The sequence below is a fragment of the Zootoca vivipara genome, chromosome Z2, assembly GCF_965207765.1.
Source record: "Zootoca vivipara chromosome Z2, rZooViv2.hap1.1, whole genome shotgun sequence".
Taxonomy (NCBI): Eukaryota; Metazoa; Chordata; class Lepidosauria; order Squamata; family Lacertidae; genus Zootoca; species Zootoca vivipara.
Window position 1 is genome coordinate 49,529,694 of NC_142585.1, and position 18,361 is coordinate 49,548,054.

The window sequence follows — 18,361 nt, forward strand, 5'->3', positions numbered from 1 at the left end:
TTTTTGATATTCTTGGCTCCAGAACAGGACAAAGTCTGCCTTGCATCTCATCAGGCAAGGGCTCCCCCTTCAGGCCAGAAAAAAAAAGACAGCCGCATAACATCCTCATGTTCCCTGCTCCAGATACACCAGAACGGGACCTAATGGGCACAGCATTGTCTGCTTTCTCGGCTAATTATGCTAATTCCTTGATATTATGCAAATGGCATGGCAGATGAAGGTGTCATCTTGTTCCAAAAGGGATTTGTTCAGCAGACTTTTCAGAAGCGTGATCCGTTCTGATTAACGCCGGCAATACATAAATTCCCCCGGCGAGACTTCTGTTTTCCACCTCTGCAAATGACTTCAGCAAGTCAGTATGCAAACGCGCCGGTCTCGTTAGCACAAAATCCAATTTTAACTGACCTCGTTCTTACCGCTAAGTCTCCCCACCGACGCTCGCTGTCAAGTTGCAAGAACGGCTTCGGGCATTTTTTTAGGAAGCAATGTAAAAAGAATCTTGCTGGCCCCAATGCTAATCTCAGAAACCGGAGGGAAATGTTTGGTGAAAACAGCGTCCCCAAACTTGATCCCACCCCTACGCCACAGCAGTACTGTACGTGAAAGAAGAAGATTCCACCTCAACATTAGGAAGAACTTCCTGACAGTAAGAGCTGTTCGGCAGTGGGATTTGCTGCCAAGGAGTGTGGTGGACATAGCTGCCAAGTTTTCCCTTTTCTCGCGAGGAAGCCTATTCAGCATAAGGGAAAATCCCTTTTAAAAAGGGATAACTTGGCAGCTACGGTGGTGGAGTCTCCTTCTTTGGAGGTCTTTAAGCAGAGGCTTGACAGGCATATGTCAAGAATGCTTTGATAGTGTTTCCTGCTTGGCAGGGGGTTGGACTGGATGGCCCTTGTGGTCTCTTCCAACTCTATGATTCTATGATTCTATGAACTTTCTGACAGTAAGAGGTGTTCGGCAGTGGAATTTGCTGCCAAGGAGTGTGGCGGAGTCTCCTTCTTTGGAGGTCTTTAAGCAGAGGCTCGACAGCCATACGTCAAGAATGCTTTGATGGTGTTTCCTGCTTGGCAGGGGGTTGGACTGGATGGCCCTTGGGGTCTCTTCCAACTCTAGGATTCTATGATTCTATGATTAGGAAGAACTTCCTGACAGTCAGAGCTGTTCGGCAGTGGGATTTGCTGCCAAGGAGTGTGGCGGAGTCTCCTTCTTTGGAGGTCTTTAAGCAGAGGCTTGACAGCCACATGTCAAGAATGCTTTGATGGTGTTTCCTGCTTCTTCCCCCCCCCCCACCGCCTCGCCACGCACCTCCCGCATGAGACGGGGCTTCGGAGAAGGTCTCCGAAGCCCCGTCCCATGTCGGCGCTGCGTGGTGAGGCAGCGGGGGGGGGGGGAGGAGCGCTTCTCCTCCCCCCCCGGCCGCCTCGCCGCGCACGCCAAGCCAGTCCCCGAGCCGAAGTGCGGCGCGGCGGGTGCTTTTCGCCGTTTGCCTAACCCCTTCGCTCCGGGAAGGCAAACGGCGAAAAGCCCCCGCCGCGCCGCACTTCGGCTCGGGGACTGGCTTAGTGGCGGCGGGGGAAAAGGGGAGGAAAAAGCCGGCTTCCCTCGGCGCCCGCTGCCGCTTCCTCGGGGAAGGCAAGCAGGCGGGCTGTCCGCCTGCTTGTGTTCGCCGAGGAAGCGCAGCCCCATGCCGGCGGTGCGCGGCAAGGCTGCCGGGGGGGGGAGCGCTTCTTTCCCCCGCCGCCTCACCGCGCACCTCCAGCATGAGACCGGGCTTCGGAGCGGCGGTTGGCGGAGCGGCGGTTGGCCGTTGTCCCTCCGTCCAATCCCTGTGTCTCTGGGGGACATGCGCAGTGACCCAGGGACACACGGGACAGCTTGGACGCAGGGACAACTTGCATATTATTATATAGGATGATAGATAGATAGATAGATAGATAGATAGATAGATAGATAGATAGATAGATAGATGATAGATACATAGATAGATCAGTGGATTTGTAACTGGCTGACTGACCGAACCCAAAGGGTGCTCATAAATGGCTCCCACGGGAAGCCACCACTGGCAGGACACTGAGGAGGCAACGGGCCTTTGCCCTCTCCTGCTCTCCAACGGCTGGCAATCGGTGGGATGAACGCCTCTGAACAGCCAGGCTCCCAGCAGTCACGGGACTCCAACTCCCATCATCCCCCACGGTTGGCAGCGCTGGCTGGGGATGATGGAACCTGGAGTCCGACCTTCTGTTTCATAGAATCATAGAATCCTAGAGTTGGAAGAGACCCCAAGGGCCATCCAGTCCAACCCCCTGCCAAGCAGGAAAGACCATCAAAGCATTCTGGACATATGCCTGTCAAGCCTCTGCTTAAAGACCTCCAAAGGAGGAGACTCCACCACACTCCTTGGCAGCAAATCCCACTGCCGAACAGCTCTTACTGTCAGGAAGTTCTTCCTAATCATAGAATCCTAGAGTTGGAAGAGACCACAAGGGCCATCCAGTCCAGCCCCCTGCCAAGCAGGAAAGACCATCAAAGCATTCTGGACATATGCCTGTCGAGCCTCCGCTTAAAGACCTCCAAAGAAGGAGACTCCACCACACTCCTTGGCAGCAAATTCCACTGCCGAACAGCTCTGACTGTCAGGAAGTTCTTCCGAATGTTGAGGTGGAATCTTCTTTCTTGTAGTTTCATAGAATCATAGAATCATAGAGTTGGAAGAGACCACAAGGGCCATCCAGTCCAACCCCCTGCCAGGCAGGAAACACCATCCAAGCATTCTTGACATATGCCTGTCAAGCCTCTGCTTAAAGACCTCCAAAGAAGGAGACTCCACCCCACTCCTTGGCATCAAATCCCACTGCCGAACAGCTCTGACTGTCAGGAAGTTCTTCCTAATGTTGAGGTGGAATCTTCTTTCTTGAAGTTGGAATCCATTGCTCTGTGTTTGCTTCTCTGGAGCAGCAGAAAACAACCTTTCTCCCTCCTCTATATGACATCCTTTCATATATTTGAACATGGCTATATATATTTGAACATGGCAGATATATTTCTTAAAATGTTTTTTAATACTATTAAATACCAGACTCCACCACACTCCTTGGTAGCAAATTCCACTGCCGAACAGCTCTTACTGTCAGGAAGTTCTTCCTAATCATAGAATCATAGAGTTGGAAGAGACCCCAAGGGCCATCCAGTCCAACCCCCTGCCGAGCAGGAAACACCATCAAAGCATTCCTGACATATGCCTGTCGAGCCTCTGCTTAAAGACCTCCAAAGGAGGAGACTCCACCACACTCCTTGGCAGCAAATCCCACTGCCGAACAGCTCTGACTGTCAGGAAGTTCTTCCTAATGTTGAGGTGGAATCTTCTTTCTTGAAGTTGGAATCCATTGCTCCGTGTCCGCTTCTCTGGAGCAGCAGAAAACAATCTTTCTCCCTCCTCTATATGACATCCTTTTATATATTTGAACATGGCTATCATATCACCCCTTAACCTTCTCTTCTCCAGGCTAAACATACCCAGCTCCCTAAGCCGTTCCTCATAAGGCATCGTTTCCAGGCCTTCGACCATTTTGGTTGCCCTCTTCTGGACACGTTCCAGCTTGTCAGTCTCCTTCTTGAACTGTGGTGCCCAGAACTGGACACAGTACTCTAGGTGAGGTCTGACCAGAGCAGAATACAGTGGTACTATTACTTCCCTAGATCTAGATGCTATACTCCTATTGATGCAGCCCAGAATCGCATTGGCTTTTTGAGCTGCTGCATCACACTGCTGACTCATGTCAAGTTTGTGGTCTACCAAGACTCCTAGGGTAAACAAGGGTGCAGCCAGCGATTTGTGTGTTGCCAAAGACATGAGCAAGGATATATTCGTGGAATTGCAAAATTGGAAGGGACTCCCAAGGGCCATCTAGTCCATCCTCCTACAATGCAGTAATCGCAGCTACCGAAGTTGCAACATCCACCAACCACAGCAAAGACAAGCCAGGCTTCTGAGGCCCAGGAAGTTCTGGCGAGGTCCAGCCACAAGACAGCTAGAATGAGAACCATAATTAAAAACAAATAAGAGGAGGAAGGCAGGGACGTAGAGAAAGACCAATCATAGAATCGTAGAGATGGAAGAGACCCCAAGGGCCATCCAGTCCAACCCCCTGCCAAGCAGGAAACACCATCAAAGCATTCTGGACATATGCCTGTCAAGCCTCTGCTTAAAGACCTCCAAAGAAGGAGACTCCACCACACTCCTTGGCAGCAAATCCAACTGCCGAACACCTCTGACTGTCAGGAAGTTCTTCCTAATGTTGAGGTGGAATCTTCTTTCTTGTAGCTTGAATCCTCTGCTCCGTGTCCGCTTCCCTGGAGCAGCAGAAAACAACCTTTCACCCGCCTCTATATGACATCCTTTTATATATTTGTCTAATCTGTTAAGGTCATTTTGAAGTGTGATCCTGTCCTCTGGGGTATTAGCCACCCCTCCCAATTTGGTGTCATCTGCAAACTTGCTCAGGGTGCCATCAAGCCCATCATCCAAGTCATTGATAAAGATCATAGAATCATAGAATCGTCGAGTTGGAAGAGACCACAAGGGCCATCCAGTCCAACCCCCTGCCGAGCAGGAAACACCACCAAAGCATTCTTGACATATGCCTGTCAAGCCTCTGCTTAAAGACCTCCAAAGAAGGAGACTCCACCACACTCCTTGGCAGCAAATCCCACTGCCGAACAGCTCTTACTGTCAGGAAGTTCATAGAATCATAGAGTTGGAAGAGACCACAAGGGCCATCCAGTCCAACCCCCTGCCAAGCAGGAAACACCATCAAAGCATTCTTGACATAAGAACACCATCAAAGCAGGAAACACCATCAAAGCATTCTTGACATATGCCTGTCAAGCCTCTGTTTAAGACCTCCAAAGAAGGAGACTCCACCACACTCCTTGGCAGCAAATTCCACTGTCGAACAGCTCTTACTGTCAGGAAGTTCATAGAATCATAGAGTTGGAAGAGACCCCAAGGGCCACCCAGTCCAACCCCCTGCCAAGCAGGAAACACCATCAAAGCATTCTTGACATATGCCTGTCAAGCCTCTGTTTAAGACCTCCAAAGAAGGAGACTCCACCACACTCCTTGGCAGCAAATCCCACTGCCGAACCGCTCCTACTGTCAGGAAGTTCTTCCTAATGAATCCAGGCAGGCGGACCTGGAATGAGGGCAGGGTCCGCCTGGCAGAAACACCCAAGGCCAGAAATTGGTGACAAAATACCCCTTTCCTGTACTCTTCTACAGAAAGGAGACCCTCCCTAAAACACCTTGCCTGCATGGCCCAGGGGACAGAATCCTGGGTCTCCTCGCCCAATGATAAAAAGGGGAGGGTGATAACCTTGTGTGCCCCCGTGAGTTCTACGGAGCATAGGCTAGTCCAGGCACCCCCAAACTGCGGCCCTCCAGATGTTTTGCCCTACAACACCCACGATCCCTAGCTAACAGGACCAGTGGTCAGGGAAGATGGGAATTGTAGTCCAAAACATCTGGAGGGCTGTTTGGGGATGCCTGGGGATGCCTGGGCTAGGCCTACTCCAAATTCATGGAGCGGGGGGCAGAGCAGGCCATTCTGCTTGCCCCACCACCCTTGGTGGGCTCTTGTGTTTGCATCCTGCTTGCAGGCTTCCCACAGTGGGCATCCGGATTAGATGGGCCACTGGCCTGATCCAGCAGGCTCTTCGCAGGTTCTTAAGAAATAAATGAATAAAACTAATATGGGGCATGACAAATGGCTTCAGGATCCGCCAAATTTGGAGGATGGATGGCGGCTAACAGATTGAGGTTGAATCCCGACAAGACAGATTGAGGTTGAATCCCGACCCAAACCAGCATGCCAAGGAGTCACAGAATCATACCTCTACCTCTCTTTCAAATCAGAACCAGTGAAGGCGGCGAAGGTCCTGTGTGAGTGCCTGGAGGCGGTTGGAGGTTGGATGGCGGCTAACAGATTGAGGTTGAATCCTGACAAGACAGAAGGACTGTTTGTGGGGGACAGGAGGCGGGCAGGTGTGGAGGACTCCCTGGTCCTGAATGGGGTAACTGTGCCCCTGAAGGACCAGGTACGCAGCCTGGGAGTCATGCTGGACTCACAGCTGTCCATGGAGGCGCAGGTCAATTCTGTGTCCAGGGCAGCTGTCTATCAGCTCCATCTGGTACGCTGGATGAGACCCTACCTGCCCGCGGACTGTCTCGCCAGAGTGCTGCATGCTCTGGTTATCTCCCGCTTGGACTACTGCAATGCGCTCCACGTGGGGCTACCTTTGAAGGTGACCCGGAAACTACAACTAATCCAGAATGCGGCAGCTAGACTGGTGACTGGGAGCGGCCGCCGAGACCACATAACACCGGTCTTGAAAGATCTACATTGGCTCCCAGTACGTTTCCGAGCACAATTCAAAGTGTTGGCGCTGACCTTTAAAGCCCTAAACGGCCTCGGTCCAGTATACCTGAAGGAGCGTCTCCACCCCCATCGTTAAAGACCTCCAAAGAAGGAGACTCCACCACACTCCTTGGCAGCAAATCCCACTGCCGAACAGCTCTTACTGTCAGGAAGTACGGAAGGAGCGTCTCCACCCCCATCGTTCTGCCCGGACACTGAGGTCCAGCGCCGAGGGCCTTCTGGCGGTTCCCTCGTTGCGAGAAGCCAAGTTGCAGGGAACCAGGTAGAGGGCCTTCTCGGTGGTGGCGCCCGCCCTGTGGAACGCCCTCCCACCAGACGTCAAAAAGGAAAACAACTACCAGACTTTTACAAGACATCTGAAGGCAGCCCTGTTCAGGGAGGCTTTTAATGTTTAATAGATTATTGTGCTTTAATTTTCTGTTGGAAGCCGCCCAGAGTGGCTGGGGAAACCCGGCCAGATGGGCGGGGTATAACTAAATTAATATTATTATTATTATTAAATTGAGGCATGTCAAATTTTTATTGTTTCCGCTCTGTTTGCAGGAAGAAGGGGGGGGGAAGCCCAGTTTTGTTCCTAAGTGCCTGCAGAAGGGTTGGACTCTGTTCTTGCTCCTGGTCAATGCCTACGCAATGAAAACCGGAAAGACACCATTCGGCTGGGGTCCATTCCTGCCTCCTAACATTGGTTGCCGACCGTGAGGTCATTACAAAGGCATTGCGCGGCGCAGTGATGTCACAATCGCCATTGTGCTCAACTGGACATTATGAGGAAAGCAAGGTGAAATTGACCCAGAGCCGCAAAACCAAGACACACCAGGACACTGTTGGGCAACCTTTTGAGCTTGGTGTGTCAAAATTCGCCAAAAAACCGAGCATAACTCGGGTGGTGTGTCACTTCGAGGAAAAAAACCATACTTTCGCGATATTTATAGTTTAAATAACAAAAATGTATAATTGTAATATATAACTGTATTTAATAAACCGAAAACTAATTATTTAACCAAACCAAACCAAAAACCCCTTATTTATCACAAAGTGCCCAGAGTTGTTGAGCTTTTTTGGGGGGGGAACTGCTGACCAAAGTTTTGGAGGGTTTTTTTGGGGGGTGCCAAAGTTGCTTTGCTTTTGGGGACGGGTGCCCCAAAGCTGCTGCGCTTTTTGGGGGGGGGAGAGAACAGAAATAATACCTTCGCTGGAACTAACACGCGGCACCGACATAGTCTGCCAAAGCGCCAAAAAACCCAGCACAGAATGGGTTAAAAAACAAACGCCGTTACACCCAATCATTGTCTGCCAAAGCGCCAGAAAGGAAGAAAAAGAGCACAGAACGGGTTAAAAAACCAATCTCTGGCTACCAGCAACAACAACAACAAAAACCAGCACAGAAAGGGTTAAAAAACCAATCTCTGGCTACCAGCAACAGCAACAACAACAAAAACCAGCACAGAAAGGGTTAAAAAACCAATCTCTGGCTACCAGCAACAACAACAACAAAAACCAGCACAGAAAGGGTTAAAAAACCAATCTCTGGCTACCAGCAACAATAACACCAAAAAAAAAGGATCCAGGTTTTAACAGCGGAGACAAGCTCTAGTGGAGACAAGCTGTAGGAGGGGGGGGAGAACAAATGGGGGGAAAACAAGAAGAAGAAGAAGAAGAAGAAGAAGAAGAAGAAGAAGAAGAAGAAGAAGAAGAAGAAGAAGAAGAAGAAGAAGAAGAAGAAGAAGAAGAACAGCATGAATGGGCCAATGGGGCACGTGCCAGCAGTGACGGCTCTGCGTGTCATGTCTGACACGCGTGTCATAGGTTCGCCATCACTGCACCAGGAGGTCCTGGTACGTGTCCAGTTTAGACTTCCACAACATTCCGATGCTGGTGGGGACTGATGGGAGCTGGAGTCCAAAACAGAGTTTTGAGATAGATAGACCCCTTGCTTGCATCCAACATGTCTTCAGAATCGGGGAATGGGTGCATAATCAAAGGCGCATGGGCATCGGCCTTGGCCCAGCCAGTGCCCTCCAGCTGTTGGTGAAGCCTGGCGTACACTATGAATCATAGAGTTGGAAAAGACCACAAGGGTCATCCAGTCCATAGAATCATAGAATCGTAGAGTTGGAAGAGACCACAAGGGTCATCCAGTCCAACCCCCTGCCAAGCAGGAAACACCATCCAAGCATTCTTGACAATATGCCTGTCAAGCCTCTGCCTAAAGACCTCCAAAGAAGGAGACTCCACCACACCCCTTGGCAGCAAATCCCACTGCCGAACAGCTCTGACTGTCAAGAAGTTCTTCCTAAGGTTGAGGTGGAATCTTCTTTCTTGAAGTTTGGATCCATTGCTCCGTGTCCGCTTCTCTGGAGCAGCAGAAAACAACCTTTCTCCCTCCTCTATATGACATACATTGATATATTTGAACATGGCTATCACATCACCCCTTAACCTTCTCTTCTCCAGCTGCCGTCGGGACTCCAACTCCCATCAGCCCCCGCCAGCCAGGCCAACGGCGGGGGTATGATGGGAGTCGGAGTCCAGTTCTCTCGGAGGGTCTGCTCCAGCTGCGAGGCTGCTCTTGCGATGGGGAAGGGGGCTTCCATCCAGGCATAGGCAACCTTTAGCTCCCCGATGTTGTGGAACTACGACTCCCATGATCCCTCGCCAACAGGGCCAGCGGTCAGGGATCATGGGAGTTGTAGTTCCAAAACACCGGGGAGCCAAAGGCTGCCTATGCCTGGCCCTGGGACAGGCATAGGCCAGTGTTTCTCAACCAGTGTGCCTCCAGATGTTTTGGGACTACAACTCCCATCATTCCTGACCCCTGGTCTTGCTAGCTAGGGATGATGGGAGTTGTAGTCCCAAAACATCTGGAAGCACACTGGTTGAGAAACACTGGCATAGGCAACCTTTGGCTCCCCGATGTTGTGGAACTACGACTTCCATGATCCCTCGCCAACAGGGCCAGCGGTCAGGGATCATGGGAGTCGTAGTTCCAAAAACATCTGTGAGCCAAAGGCTGCCTATGCCTGGCCCTGGGATAGGCATAGTAGGCAACCTTTGGCTCCCCGATGTTGTGGAACGACGACTCCCATGATCCCTCGCCCACAGGGCCAGCGGTCAGGGATCATGGGAGTTGTAGTTCCAAAACACCGGGGAGCCAAAGGCTGCCTATGCCTGGCCCTGGGATAGGCATAGTAGGCAACCTTTGGCTCCCCGATGTTGTGGAACTACGACTCCCATGATCCCTCGCTCACAGGGCCAGCGGTCAGGGATCATGGGAGTTGTAGTTCCAAAAACATCTGTGAGCCAAAGGCTGCCTATGCCTGGCCCTGGGACAGGCATAGGCCAGTGTTTCTCAACCAGTGTGCCTCCAGATGTTTTGGGACTACAACTCCCATCATTCCTGACCACTGGCCTTGCTAGCTCGGGATGATGGGAGTTGTAGTCCCAAAACATCTGGAGGCACACTGGTTGAGAAACCCTGGCATAGGCGACCTTTGGCTCCCCGATGTTGTGGAACTACGACTCCCATGATCCCTCGCTCACAGGGCCAGCGGTCAGGGCTCATGGGAGTCGTAGTTCCCCAAAACATCGCCTCCCCTTCCCCCGCTTACCTCTTTCCAGCGCAGCTGCTTGAGGCTGCGCTTGAGCGGCTGGAGCGAGGTGCGCGCCTTGGAGCTGTCCACCGTTACGGGGCGCGAGGAACGGCGCGCGCGCCCCCGAGGCCCCGTCGCCGCCGCCGCCGGGCCGCCCTTCTTCCTCCTCGGCGACTCCTTGGCCGCTCCTCCGCCTCGGCGCCCGCCGGATCCCAGCCCCGGAGGCCCAGCACCTGCCCGAGCCGAGGGCGCAGGATCCGGGGCTCGTCTTGGAAACGCCGCCGCCGCCGCCCCCTCCCCGCCCACGGGCTGGTCCTCTGGCCGGGGCCGCGGCGGCGCCCCCTTGGCCTCCCGCTCCTCCTCTCCCGCCTTCCTTTCCTCGCGGGCGGGGGCGGCGTCTCCGTCTCTAACCGGCATCTCTATCCCTCAGGCTGGCGGCGGCGGCGGCGGCTCGCTCCTCCTCCTCCGTTGCCGGCACTGGGGAAACTGAGCATGCTCCCCGGGGGAGCGTCTTCTTCGTGGCTTTGTTGCGGCGGCGGCGGCGGCGACGTGCGCGCGACCGAAGAGACTACTCCGCGCCTGTATTAATAGGTATTAATAGGATTGTAATCCTCGTTAGTCGGCTCCGTTTCCCCCCCCCCCCATACCTCTTCTTAGAATCCTAGAATCTGCTTAAAGACCTCCAAAGACTTGGCAGCAAATCCCACTGCCGAACGGCTCTTGCTGTCAGGAAGTTCTTCGCGACCTGCGCGCAACCGAAGAGACTCCGCGCGCAACCGAAGCGCAGCCTCTCTACCTTTCCCCTTAAAGCGCCTGACTGTATTAATACGATTGTAATCATCGTTAGTCGGCTCCGTTCCCCCCCATACCTCTTCTTAGAATCCTAGAATCTGCTTAAAGACCTCCAAAGAAGGAGACTCCATCAAACTCCTTGGCAGCAATTCCCACTGCCGAACAGCTCTTACTGTCAGGAAGTTCTTCCTCATGTTGAGGTGGAATCATAGAATCATAGAGAATCATAGAGTCATAGAGTCATAGAGTTGGAAGAGACCACAAGGGCCATCCAGTCCAACCCCCTGCCAAGCAGGAAACACCATCAAAGCATTCCTGACATATGCCTGTCAAGCCTCTGCTTAAAGACCTCCAAAGAAGGAGACTCCACCACACTCCTTGGGAGCAAATCCCACTGCCGAACAGCTCTTACTGTCAGGAAGTTCTTCCTAATGTCGAGGTGGAATCTTCTTTCTTGTAGTTTCATAGAATCATAGAATCCTAGAGTTGGAAGAGACCCCCAAGGGCCATCCAGTCCAACCCCCTGCCAAGCAGGAAACACCATCAAAGCATTCCTGACATATGCCTGTCGAGCCTCTGCTTCAAGACCTCAAAAGGAGGAGACTCCACCACACTCCTTGGCAGCAAATCCCACTGCCGAACAGCTCTGACTGTCAGGAAGTTCTTCCTAATGTTTAGGTGGTTATACTATAAGAATCATAGAATCGTAGAGTTGGAAGAGACCCCAAGGGCCATCCAGTCCAACCCCCTGCCAAGCAGGAAACACCATCAAAGCATTCCTGACATATGCCTGTCAAGCCTCTGCTTCAAGACCTCCTAAGGAGGAGACTCCACCACACTCCTTGGCAGCAAATCCCACTGCCGAACAGCTCTGACTGTCAGGAAGTTCTTCCTAATGTTGAGGTGGAATCTTCTTTCTAGTAGTTTCATAGAATCATAGAATCCTAGAGTTGGAAGAGACCCCAAGGGCCATCCAGTCCAACCCCCTGCCAAGCAGGAAACACCATCAAAGCATTCCTGACATATGCCTGTCAAGCCTCTGCTTCAAGACCTCCAAAGGAGGAGACTCCACCACACTCCTTGGTAGCAAATCCCACTGCCGAACAGCTCTGACTGTCAGGAAGTTCTTCCTAATGTTGAGGTGGAATCTTCTTTCTAGTAGTTTCATAGAATCATAGAATCCTAGAGTTGGAAGAGACCCCAAGGGCCATCCAGTCCAACCCCCTGCCAAGCAGGAAACACCATCAAAGCATTCCTGACATATGCCTGTCAAGCCTCTGCTTCAAGACCTCCAAAGGAGGAGACTCCACCACACTCCTTGGTAGCAAATCCCACTGCCGAACAGCTCTGACTGTCAGGAAGTTCTTCCTGATGTTGAGGTGGAATCTTCGTTCTTGAAGTTTGGATCCATTGCTCCGTGCCCGCTTCTCTGGAGCAGCACTGGGGAAACTGAGCATGCTCCCCGGGGGAGCGTCTTCTTCATGGTTTTGTTGCGGCGGCGGCGGCGGCGTGCGCGCGACTGAAGAGACTCCGCGCCTGTATTAATAGGTATTAATATGATTGTAATCATCGTTAGTCGGCTCCGTTCCCCCCCCCCATACCTATTCTTAGAATCCTAGAATCTGGTTAAAGACCTCCAAAGGAGGAGACTCCACCACACTCCTTGGCAGCAAATCCCACTGCCGAACAGCTCTTACTGTCAGGAAGTTCTTCCTAATGTTGAGGTGGAATCTTCTTTCTTGTAGTTTCATAGAATCATAGAATCCTACAGTTGGAAGAGACCCCAAGGGCCATCTAGTCCAACCCCCTGCCAAGCAGGAAACACCATCAAAGCATTCCTGACATATGCCTGTCAAGCCTCTGCTTAAAGACCTCCAAAGGAGGAGACTCCACCACACTCCTTGGCAGCAAATCCCACTGCCGAACAGCTCTGACTGTCAGGAAGTTCTTCCTGATGTTGAGGTGAAATCTTCGTTCTTGAAGTTTGGATCCATTGCTCCGTGTCCGCTTCTCTGGAGCAGCACTGGGGAAACTGAGCATGCTCCCCGGGGGAGCGCCTTCTTCGTGGCTTTGTTGCGGCGGCGGCGACGTGCGCGCGACCGAAGAGACTCCGCGCCTGTATTAATAGGTATTATTATGATTTTAATCCTCGTTAGTCGGCTCCGTTCCCCCCCCCCCCATACCTCTTCTTAGAATCCTAGAATCTGCTTAAAGACCTCCAAAGGAGGAGACTCCACCACACGCCTTGGCAGCAAATCCCACTGCCGAACAGCTCTTACTGTCAGGAAGTTCTTCCTAATGTTGAGGTGGAATCTTCTTTCTTGTAGTTTCATAGAATCATAGAATCCTACAGTTGGAAGAGACTCCAAGGGCCATCTAGTCCAACCCCCTGCCAAGCAGGAAACACCATCAAAGCATTCCTGACATATGCCTGTCAAGCCTCTGCTTAAAGACCTCCAAAGGAGGAGACTCCACCACACTCCTTGGCAGCAAATCCCACTGCCGAACAGCTCTGACTGTCAGGAAGTTCTTCCTGATGTTGAGGTGGAATCTTCGTTCTTGAAGTTTGGATCCATTGCTCCGTGTCCGCTTCTCTGGAGCAGCACTGGGGAAACTGAGCATGCTCCCCGGGGGAGCGCCTTCTTCGTGGCTTTGTTGCGGCGGCGGCGACGTGCGCGCGACCGAAGAGACTCCGCGCCTGTATTAATAGGTATTAATATGATTGTAATCCTCGTTAGTCGGCTCCGTTCCCCCCCCCATACCTCTTCTTAGAATCCTAGAATCTGCTTAAAGACCTCCAAAGGAGGAGACTCCACCGCACGCCTTGGCAGCAATTCCCACTGCCGAACGGCTCTTACTGTCAGGAAGTTCTTCGTGACGTGCGCGCAACCGAAGAGATTCCGCGCCCCGAAGCGCAGCCTCTCTACCTTTCCCCTTAAAGCGCCTGCCTGTATTAATAGGATTGTAATCATCGTTAGTCGGCTCCGTTCCCCCCCCCCCCATACCTCTTCTTAGAATCCTAGAATCTGCTTAAAGACCTCCAAAGAAGGAGACTCCACCACACTCCTTGGCAGCAAATCCCACTGCCGAACAGCTCTTACTGTCAGGAAGTTCTTCCTAATGTTGAGGTGGAATCTTCTTTCCTGTAGTTTCATAGAATCATAGAATCCTAGAGTTGGAAGAGACCCCCAAGGGCCATCCAGTCCAACCCCCTGCCAAGCAGGAAACACCATCAAAGCATTCCTGACATATGCCTGTCAAGCCTCTGCTTCAAGACCTCAAAAGGAGGAGACTCCACCACACTCCTTGGCAGCAAATCCCACTGCCGAACAGCTCTGACTGTCAGGACGTTCTTCCTAATGTTTACTTTAGGTGGTTATACTATAAGAATCATAGAATCGTAGAGTTGGAAGAGACCCCAAGGGCCATCCAGTCCAACCCCCTGCCAAGCAGGAAACACCATCAAAGCATTCCTGACATATGCCTGTCAAGCCTCTGCTTCAAGACCTCCTAAGGAGGAGACTCCACCACACTCCTTGGCAGCAAATCCCACTGCCGAACAGCTCTTACTGTCAGGAAGTTCTTCCTAATGTTGAGGTGGAATCTTCTTTCATGTAGTTTCATAGAATCATAGAATCCTAGAGTTGGAAGAGACCCCAAGGGCCATCCAGTCCAACCCCCTGCCAAGCAGGAAACACCATCAAAACATTCCTGACATATGCCTGTCAAGCCTCTGCTTCAAGACCTCAAAAGGAGGAGACTCCACCACACTCCTTGGCAGCAAATCCCACTGCCGAACAGCTCTTACTGTCAGGAAGTTCTTCCTAATGTTTAGGTGGTTATACTATAAGAATCATAGAATCGTAGAGTTGGAAGAGACCCCAAGGGCCATCCAGTCCAACCCCCTGCCAAGCAGGAAACACCATCAAAGCATTCCTGACATATGCCTGTCAAGCCTCTGCTTAAAGACCTCCAAAGGAGGAGACTCCGCCACACTCCTTGGCAGCAAATCCCACTGCCGAACAGCTCTGACTGTCAGGAAGTTCTTCCTGATGTTGAGGTGGAATCTTCGTTCTTGAAGTTTGGATCCATTGCTCCGTGTCCGCTTCTCTGGAGCAGCACTGGGGAAACTGAGCATGCTCCCCGGGGGAGCGCCTTCTTCGTGGCTTTGTTGCGGCGGCGGCGACGTGCGCGCGACCGAAGAGACTCCGCGCCTGTATTAATAGGTATTAATATGATTGTAATCCTCGTTAGTCGGCTCCGTTCCCCCCCCCATACCTATTCTTAGAATCCTAGAATCTGCTTAAAGACCTCCAAAGGAGGAGACTCCACCACACGCCATAGCTGCCAAGTTATCCCTTTTTTAAAGGGATTTTCCCTTATGCTGAATAGGCTTCCTCGCAAGAAAAGGGAAAACTTGGCAGCTAGGCCACACGCCTTGGCAGCAATTCCCACTGACGAACGCTCTTACTGTCAGGAAGTTCTTCGCGACGTGCGCGCGACCGAAGAGACTCCGCGCCTGTATTAATAGGTATTAATATGATTGTAATCCTCGTTAGTCGGCTCCGTTCCCCCCCCCCATACCTCTTCTTAGAATCCAAGAATCTGCTTAAAGACCTCCAAAGGAGGAGACTCCACCACACGCCTTGGCAGCAATTCCCACTGCCGAACGGCTCTTACTGTCAGGAAGTTCTTCGCGACGTGCGCGCAACCGAAGAGACTCCGCGCCCCGAAGCGCAGCCTCTCTACCTTTCCCCTTAAAGCGCCTGCCTGTATTAATATGATTGTAATCATCGTTAGTCGGCTCCGTTCCCCCCCCCATACCTCTTCTTAGAATCCTAGAATCTGCTTAAAGACCTCCAAAGGAGGAGACTCCAGCACACTCCTTGGCAACAAATTCCACTGCCGAACAGCTCTTACTGTCAGGAAGTTCTTCCTCATGTTGAGGTGGAATCAGAGAATCATAGAGAATCATAGAGTCATAGAGTCATAGAGTTGGAAGAGACCACGAGGGCCATCCAGTCCAACCCCCTGCCAAGCAGGAAACACCATCAAAGCATTCTGGACATATGCCTGTCAAGCCTCTGCTTAAAGACCTCCAAAGAAGGAGACTCCACCACACTCCTTGGCAGCAATTCCCACTGCCGAACGGCTCTTACTGTCAGGAAGTTCTTCGCGACGTGCGCGCAACCGAAGAGACTCCGCGCCCCGAAGCGCAGCCTCTCTACCTTTCCCCTTAAAGCGCCTGCCTGTATTAATACGATTGTAATCATCGTTAGTCGGCTCCGTTCCCCCCCCCCTACCTCTTCTTAGAATCCTAGAATCTGCTTAAAGACCTCCAAAGGAGGAGACTCCACCACACGCCTTGGCAGCAATTCCCACTGCCGAACGGCTCTTACTGTCAGGAAGTTCTTCGCGATGTGCGCGCAACCGAAGAGACTCTGCGCCCCGAAGCGCAGCCTCTCTACCTTTCCCCTTAAAGCGCCTGCCTGTATTAATATGATTGTAATCATCGTTAGTCAATTAATTAGTAGCATCAATTGCTTACAGTTAGTAATTGTTAGTAGCATCAATTGCTTACAGTTAAAGTGAATTCCAGCTGTTGTGAACAGATCATTTGTATCAGTGTAAGTCTTAATGGAATTTGAATAAAGGAGTACTTTCTGTATGTATGTGAAAGAATCTCACAGATCAGGGTGGGGAACTTTTCTGACTCCAAAGTCCAGATCAGTATCAGGCTGGTGGTATGGCCCAATTTAAATGTCATTATGACATCACCTGATTAGCAGCTGGGCATGGCCAATTTTGAGGGTACGTAGGGAGCTTTAGGGGAGAGGAAGGAGAAGTTCTGTTCCACGAGTAGAAGTCTGCTTTGTGAGCAGAACAGCAGCATCGACTGGAACTCTGGGTTATGTGATAGCTCCACCAGCGTTGCATGTTGTCATATTGGGCAGGGCTAAGATTTGTTGTTGTCTACCAAGCTGCATATGCCTTAGCAGAAGTGGGAGGAGAAAAATCTTCCAACTCTTTCTTTAGGGTTGTGTTACAGCATATCCCTTTTTATAAATGGGCATCTGGTGGTCCCGTTTAGTTGTGATAGCAAGGAGGAGGCTAGGAAGGCAAAAGGTTCCCAATACTAGAATTTGTTTTTTGCCAATGTACTCTAGGTTTGTTCTAAGGTTTCAAACTTATTTTGCTTAATGCTTTCTTATAGAACAATATAATTACAAATGAGGGCTACTCTGATTCCTTAGATATTACCCTGCTTTTACCAGTCTTCCATTTTCTTTTGGTTCTTACATCCCTATTCCTTAGTGTTGGTATCTGATATTGTCTCCAGTGTGGTGTAGTGGTTAAGAGCAGTAGACTTGTAATCTGGGGAACTGGGTTCGCGTCTCCGCTTCTCTGAAGTCTCTCAGCCCCACCACCTCACAGGGTGTCTGTTGTGGGGGAGGAGGGGAAAGGAGATTGTTAGCCGCTTTGAGACTCCTTCGGGTAGTGATAAAGCGGGATATCAAATCCAAACTACTACAAACTACTACTTAGTCGGCTCCGTTCCCCCCCCCCATACCTCTTCTTAGAATCCTAGAATCTGCTTAAAGACCTCCAAAGGAGGAGACTCCATCACACTCCTTGGCAGCAAATCCCACTGCCGAACAGCTCTTACTGTCAGGAAGTTCTTCCTAATGTTGAGGTGGAATCATAGAATCATAGAGAATAGTAGAAGCAAAATAAAAAAATTCCTTCAGTAGCACCTTAAAGACCAACTAAGTTTATATTTTGGTATGAGCTTTCGTGTGCATGCACACTTCTTCAGATACCTGCTTAAAGAATCTGCTTAAAGACCTCCAAAGAAGGAGACTCCACCACACTCCTTGGCAGCAAATCCCACTGCCGAACAGCTCTTACTGTCAGGAAGTTCTTCCTGATGTTGAGGTGGAATCTTCTTTCTTGTAGTTTGAATCCATTGCTCCGTGTCCGCTTCTCTGGAGCAGCAGAAAACAACCTTTCTCCCTCCTCTATATGACATCCTTTTATATATTTGAACATGGCTATCATATCACCCCTTAACCTTCTCTTCTCCAGGCTAAACATACCCAGCTCCCTAAGCCGTTCCTCATAAGGCATCGTTTCCAGGCCTTTGACCATTTTGCTTGCCCTCTTCTGGACACGTTCCAGCTTGTCAGGATCCTTCTTGAACTGTGGTGCCCAGAACTGGACACAGTACTCCAGGTGAGGTCTGACCAGAGCAGAATACAGTGGTACTATTCCTTCCCTTGATCTAGATCAGGGGTTCCCAACAAAATTTTCTCGAGGACCCCTCATCGAGCCGCTATTGTGACAAGGACCCCCATTAATTCCTAACCCTAAAATTAAAAAGTGAGAGCCAAATTAAGAGTCTTTTTATATTTTATATTTATACGTTTTTTTACAGTTCTTCCTCTTCATCTGTAGGCCTTTGTCGTTTTAACGAACCACTTTTTAACCAACGGTCCATTTTTAACTTCCGCGAAAAACAACGCTTTGTTGACAAACACTACTGTT

General features: G+C 51.0%; 1 protein-coding gene across 4 annotated transcripts in view; it reads right to left on the bottom strand.

Moving 5' to 3' along the window:
• TTLL11 (tubulin tyrosine ligase like 11) overlaps window positions 1–10,493 on the bottom strand; it is an 80,372-nt gene extending 69,879 nt beyond the window's left edge. The window contains exon 1 of one of the 4 annotated variants that reach the window (XM_088665390.1): window positions 10,043–10,490. In XM_088665390.1, the coding sequence (XP_088521516.1) occupies window positions 10,043–10,441 (399 nt within the window). In that variant the 5' untranslated portion in view covers window positions 10,442–10,490. Of the gene's footprint in view, window positions 1–10,042 lie in introns of all 4 variants that reach the window. The other 3 variants (XM_088665392.1, XM_088665391.1, XM_088665394.1) reach the window with 3 other exon arrangements.
• Between the last annotated feature and the right edge of the window lie 7,868 nt (window positions 10,494–18,361).